This window comes from Opisthocomus hoazin, chromosome 19, assembly GCF_030867145.1.
Source record: "Opisthocomus hoazin isolate bOpiHoa1 chromosome 19, bOpiHoa1.hap1, whole genome shotgun sequence".
Lineage (NCBI taxonomy): Eukaryota > Metazoa > Chordata > Aves > Opisthocomiformes > Opisthocomidae > Opisthocomus > Opisthocomus hoazin.
The window spans coordinates 8,348,560-8,354,559 of record NC_134432.1 but is presented as its reverse complement, the minus strand read 5'-3'; the positions used below and the strand labels follow the sequence as shown (position 1 = coordinate 8,354,559).

At 65.3% G+C, this 6,000-nt stretch overlaps 1 protein-coding gene across 1 annotated transcript in view; it reads left to right on the top strand.

Moving 5' to 3' along the window:
- Positions 1-2,877: 2,877 nt before the first annotated feature.
- NIBAN2 (niban apoptosis regulator 2) overlaps positions 2,878-6,000 on the top strand; it is a 33,862-nt gene continuing 30,739 nt past the window's right edge. Inside the window, exon 1 of the mRNA XM_075439521.1 lies at positions 2,878-3,035. Within this exon, the coding sequence (XP_075295636.1) occupies positions 2,981-3,035 (55 nt within the window). The 5' untranslated portion in view covers positions 2,878-2,980. The remainder of the gene's footprint in view (positions 3,036-6,000) is intronic.

Sequence of the window (6,000 nt, the reverse complement as noted above, 5' to 3'; positions counted from 1 at the left end):
CACCCAGCAGGGTGGCAGGGATGGAGGAAACCCAGACCGGGACCGCATCAGGGACAACCTCCCCTGCACATGGCCATGTGGGAATGCATCGAGAAGCGCTCCATGTGATGCCACTGCTGAGCTTTGCACTTCCAAACGCCTCCTGTCACGACAAAAACCTGCAGATACCTCCTTTGCTTTCCCCCTTCCAAGCTCTGGCAGCTGCGCCTGTCCCTGCCACCAGCCAGCGTGCGGCAAAAGCTCGGCGCTGCGTCACCGCGCGGTGCTGGCTAACGGTGCCGGGATGTCCTGCTCATCTTCAGGTGGTTTTTCGAGCCCCAGAAACGGCCTCTGTGCCTGTGTTACGGCCTCCTGTCTCTGTTGACACGCTATTTCTGCATGCCAGAAATAGAACCTTCCTGTCTGCAATCCAACAGCATCAATGCTCTCTATTTTTTACCTTTTAATTAGGGTTGGGTTTTTTTTTTTGTATTTAAGAAATATGTCAGTGGGCAAGAGAGACAGGTGATGACTCAGTAGGCAGTGCTCCAGTGCTTATGTGGATTGATTTTTCAAAAATAAGGGGTTTAAACCGCTTGGTCTCTTTTGCAGGACTGGGTGTGCACTGCCTAAATCCCATTCCACACCACTTCTATCAAAGGAATGAAGCCTGGTTTCTGATACCGAAGTTATTACCATGGGTAGATACATTTTTTTTTCAGTTGGAGGGAGGTGAATGCATTTTCCCCACCTTTTAAATACCATCACCCCACTAAGGAAGACTTTCAAATGGATTCGGAGCTGGACTCCTCGGCGATCAGTGTGGGGAAAGTGTTTAAAAGCCTCCAGTGAAACAATTTTCTGTTGGAAATGAGGTTTTGCTGTAGCTACATTTCCCACATGGATCCCCTGATTTCAGCAGTGTTTTGGCCAGGCAAACTGCAAACCAGCCCGCTGCGAAGGGCAAAGCCTTCTTGAGGGGCACGGCAAAGATAAAAACGTAATTATTTCAGCTTTGTACCAGTTTTCCCTTTGAAATGAGTTGCAAGGCTAGGAAACGTGTTCGGATGGAAAGGGCTGACATGTGGAGGGCATCCTCGGGGGGGTGAGCCCAGCGCAGGGGAGACCCCAGCCCCAGCAGCCCCCGGCCGCAGCCCAGAGCCGGCCGCCCGTGCTCCCGCGGGTGCTGGGGTGGGTGTGGGGTGGGGGCTGGACCCCAGCTGATGTCCTGACGATCCTCGGGCTCGTGTTGGGTGTTTGGCTCCATCCCTCCCCACCCAGGAGGGTGCTTGGCCCCAGGGAGGGAGCAGCCCAGCACAGCGCCGGGGAAGGAGCCCCTGGTCCCCTCCCATGGGTGTCAGTGCCGTGTGGGCACCGTTTGGGTGCAGGGCTGGTGGCAGCTGGCAGGGAGAGGTGTGAGCAGCCTCCCGTCCCCCTCCCCAGCCCGGCAGCCCGTGGCCGGCCGAGAAGAGCTATTTCGGGCAGGATAAACAGGATGCCTCGCTCCAGGGCTGGCCACCTCTGCTCCTCCCTCGCGCCGCCGGGTAAACATTCCAGCCCGGGAGAAGACTCCCGGCACAACCTCCGAGGCCCTTCCACGCCGGCTGGCCTGGACTCCGCCAAGCGACCTGGCCGCGGTTGAGCCGAGCTTTGCCCAGCCCGGTGGTCCGGAAGCATCCGGGTACTGGAGCGATCCCAAGGCGTGGATCCATCTCAGCAGCGAAAGTCCCCCAGAGCCACCCTGCTGCTGGGAACAGCCCGAACTTTCCGGCCACGCCGCCACGTCCTCCCCGTCCTCGGTCACACCCCGGGCGCTCGCCGTGCCCGCGGCTCTGGGAACGCTGCACGCGAGGCCCTTCCTCCGTCCGGATCCTGCCCCGACAGCGCGCGGAGGATCCGGCCAGGGCTGTTTCCGCCTGTTGCTCTGGGGAGAGGAGCTGCGGCAACAGCCGAGGAAGGAGGAGCTTTTCCACCGCTTCCTCCAGCTCCTCGGCTGCTTCCTTCCCCGGCTTCTTCCTTCCCCGGGGCTGGGAGCTCACCCACCACCCAGCAGCACCCCATGGACCCGGCCACGCCGTCCTCGGCCCCGGCAGAGCGTGTGCGAGGGGGTCTTGATGGGTTGGTGGAACTTTATCGGTTCTGGGACCCCACTTTGAGTGTGTCCTCCAGCTCCCCGGTGATGCTGGTTGATCTGGGAGATGCCAGCCCCTTCCTGGCTTCCCCCAGCCTGGGAGAGTGGGGCCAAACAGCTCCTGGTCCAAAACCTGTGGCTGGGGAGTGTTTTAAAGGCAACGTGAGTCTGTCCATCCCGTTCACCCGCACGGCGAGAGCTGCCCGGTGGGAGAGGGGCCCCTCGCCTGCCCCCCGCTCTGCCCGGCCGGCGCCCAGGGTGGGATCCATCCCCACTCCAAGCGACTTGTCCCAGCCGTCCTCCCGGCTCCGGGGAGCTGGGAGCAGGTGCCCAGGCGGACGCGGCCCCTCGCTGCAGCCGGGCCGGGAGCTGGCTGGCGTGGCCGTGCCCCCCGCCTTGGCATCGCCAGCGGCTCCCGGCTGCGGGTGCCCCGGCCCCGGGTGCGAGGGCGCAGGTCGGGAGGGAGCAGCGGGTGTTGAAATCACCCCGGGAAGCGATGGCGGGGGGGGGGGCGGTGCCAGGACCGAGCTGGTTTGCCCGGCACCGGGGGGCACCGGGGACCAACACCGGGCTGAGCCGCCCCCCGGCACCCACCGCCCCCCCGGGTCGGCGGGGATGGGGGGGGTCACAGCCGCTCGCCCGGAGCCTCCCCCCTCCCCCAGTGAGCAAATTACAACGGGTAATTAGTGGAGGGGGGGGGAGGCCGGGGGCGGGGGGCGCGGCGGGGAGGGGGCGTGGCCTGCGGGGCGGGGGGCGTGGCCGGCGGAGCTGGGGCGGCCGTGGGGAGCCGCGCTGCCTGCCCGCCCCGGGCGCTGCCTTCCTCCTCCTCCTCCTCCCGCCCCGGCCCGGCCCGGCCCGGCTCCGCTCGCCATGGGAGATGTGGTCTCCACGCACCTGGACGAGGGTCGCCGCCAGCACATCGCGGGTGAGCCCCCGGCGCGCTGCCCCCCTCCCCTTAGCCCAGCCGGGCTCTCCCCATCCCTCTCTTCGATCCGGGTTGGGGGGGGGGACACCCCCCCGCCCCCCTCCCCGTGTTCCCGGAGCCTGCTCTTCCCCTCCCTCCCGGACTTTAAACTTTTTTTTTTTTCTTTTTCCCTTTCCCCCACGTTGCGGTTTCCCTGTGTTTTTGCCTGTCTCCTTGGCTGGGCACAGCCCGGGGGGGCGGGGGGGGGTACCCGAGGTGCCTGTCTGCCTCCCCAATGAAAGGCTGGGTTGTGCCGGGGGTGTTTGTGTTGGCTCCGGGGAGCGTGTTCGTGCGCTGAGCTTCCCCGGGCTGTGGGGAGGGAAGGGGGGGCGGGGGGGGGAGCTGGGCTCCGGGGGGATGCTGGCAAGCCGGGTCCTGTGCGGGGAAACCACTGTCAACGTGGGGTTTGCTGGGGCTGGGCCGGCGGATGAACTTTCTCCCCCTTGTCAGTGCTGGGGGATCCCTAGGGAAGCCCCCCCAGGGGCTCTGGGGTGGGGGAAAGGACTGGCTGCCCCCCCGGGATGCCCCACGCCTGCGCGGGCAGGAGACAGCAGTCGTGTCCCCCCCCCACCACGGTGGGTCGGGGAAGGGTGACAATGTGGCTATTGAGTCGCAGGGGTGACTGCGGCCGGGAATCGCCGGGCGCGGGATTACGGCTTCTGCACAGGCACGGGTTTGTGCCAAGCGACGGCGGGGCGGGCAGGGCTGCTAATTGTCGCCAGCAGTGTCTTGCTTGACCCGCCGTAAGTGGGGTCACCCCCCCGTCGGGGTGCTGTGCCCCCCCCCCCCCCCCGAGCCGCCTTGCGTCACTTGCGATGCGGGCGCTTTGCTCCCCGCGGCTCCCGAGCGGGCAGGACCTGACCTCCGAGCCCTTTCGTGCTCCGGCCGTGGTTTCGGCTCCCCAGGCTGAAAAGCTTCTCCTCTCCGCCGGGCTGAGCAACCCCCCCGCCGAGCCGCACCTCGTCGCTCCCAGCGGCTTCGCGCTGGACCTTGTGCGCCGAGCCGAGAGCTCAAGGGCTCGGGGAGCGCCGGCCTTTTGGAGCTGGCTGTGCCATACTTCTCCTCTGTCTCCACCATAAAACCACGGGAGCGGCTCTGAAATCTATTTTCCCCAAGGGCTATGGGGGGGGAAAAGCTGCCGTGGGTCCGGCGCTGGTGGACTCGATGTCTGGCGGCGGGCGGTGGAGCCCATCCGGCTGGCAGGAATGCTTACGTGGTATGCGGCTCGGCGGGACGCCGGCAGGTTTTCCAGCTTGGAAGGAGAGCTTGTAACGCGCCGTGGGGTTTTCGTGTTGCGTCGTCGAAGCTCGACACGGCTGAACCGTGAGGCTGCGCTGGCTCGGGTCTGCGGGCGGCTGCTCCCCGCAGCGCGTTCGGGTCCAAAGCACGTCCCGAAGCTCCCTTTGACTGAGTGGTTCTCCGTACAGGCATTGCTCCCTGTCCAAGCCCTGGGGTCTTAATCCTGAAGAACAACAAGGAAAAGCCTGTCTGGGTTTCCTAGGCAGGAATCTGTCTCTGCTGGGCCAGAAATTGGGTGTTTGCGAGGCCGGGCTGGGTGGCTGCGCCCCGGCAGGGAGCGAGCTGTGACACCGGGGGGTTTCAGCTGTGCTCAGGGGCTGGGGGCTGCAGGGCGAGTTTTTCTGTGAAATTGGGGATGGGGCTGGTACATGTCCTGTGCCATGCTCCAGCTCTGAAGGTTCGGGGTGAGTAGGGGGGGACCTGTACCTGCACTGGGACACCTCCCTGGGAGAGACTGGAGCCCACTGGGTTCCCTAAGCACCTCTCTGCTTTCTGCCCGGGCTCCTCGCTGGCTGGAGAGCCCACGGAGCTGGGAGGGGCCGCACCCCGACAGGCAAGGCACGACTTGCTGTCAGGCATGCAAAGCAACGCGGTGGGGAAAACTCTGGGTTTTCCTGCCTCGCTCGGCCTGTTCCCTGCCGCCGCTGCTCCTGCCGGCGCCCAGGGTGGGATCCAGCCCCTCTCCAAGGGACGGCTCCCAGTTGTCCTCACAGCTCTGGGGAGTTTGGAGGAGGTGCCCGGGCTGATGTGACCCCCAGTTGCAGCAGGGATGGGAGCTCTCTGGGCTTGGCAGTGCTCCCGGTGGCTGCAGCCCCCTGACAGCGGCAGAACTGTGCCAGCTGGGCACGGAGCAACCCCTGGGGCTGTGGGGAGACGGCGAGAGCCTGGGCCAGATCCTTCACCCCTGCTGGGAGCGGAGCTCTGAGCACCGCAGGTGGGTTGAAGGCAGGAGGGAGGTGGTGCAAAGCCTTCTCATGCCATCACAGTGTGGTCCCCTCTGCATCAGGACCTCTGCCGTCAAAGCCATGCTGCGAAGGTCCCATGCTGCGAAGGTCCCAGGCTGTGTCCCAGCCCACATGGCGGTGGCTGCGGTGAGTCCGATGCCAACATCTCCAGGAGGTCACGAGCCACACGCGCGTGACTTACGTGCTGGTGGCCCAGGACCAGGGTCTTTCCTCCCACTGGTGGTGTGGGTGGGGCTGGACCGCTCTCCTGCTGCCTGAGCAGGCGTGCTGGCAGCATCCCTGCCAGCACCGGGGATGCTCCACTGCGCTGGGGCTGACGGGGCGGCCCAGGGCGTGTGGTCTACACCGGGGCGTCTTTCAGGCAGTGCTGCCTGCAGCTCCTGCAAGCCGTTCTCCAGGGTCTCTGCGACCAGTGTGTGCTTCCTTCTGCTGCCCTGCCTTGGACATCGTTCTGGCCTGAGTCACCCAGCTTCTTTGTCTACACCCTTCGGCTGCCTTCCTCCTCTTCTTCCTCTTCCTCCCAGATGTGGGTTGGGAGCCGCTCCTGACCTGCTCCACAGGCTGGAGCAGGGACTGGCTCCCCATCCTTGCGCAAGGATGCCCAGCATAGACCTCATCGCCTGGGGACACGAGGGTGGCAGGCATGGGGTGTCCTGCCAGTG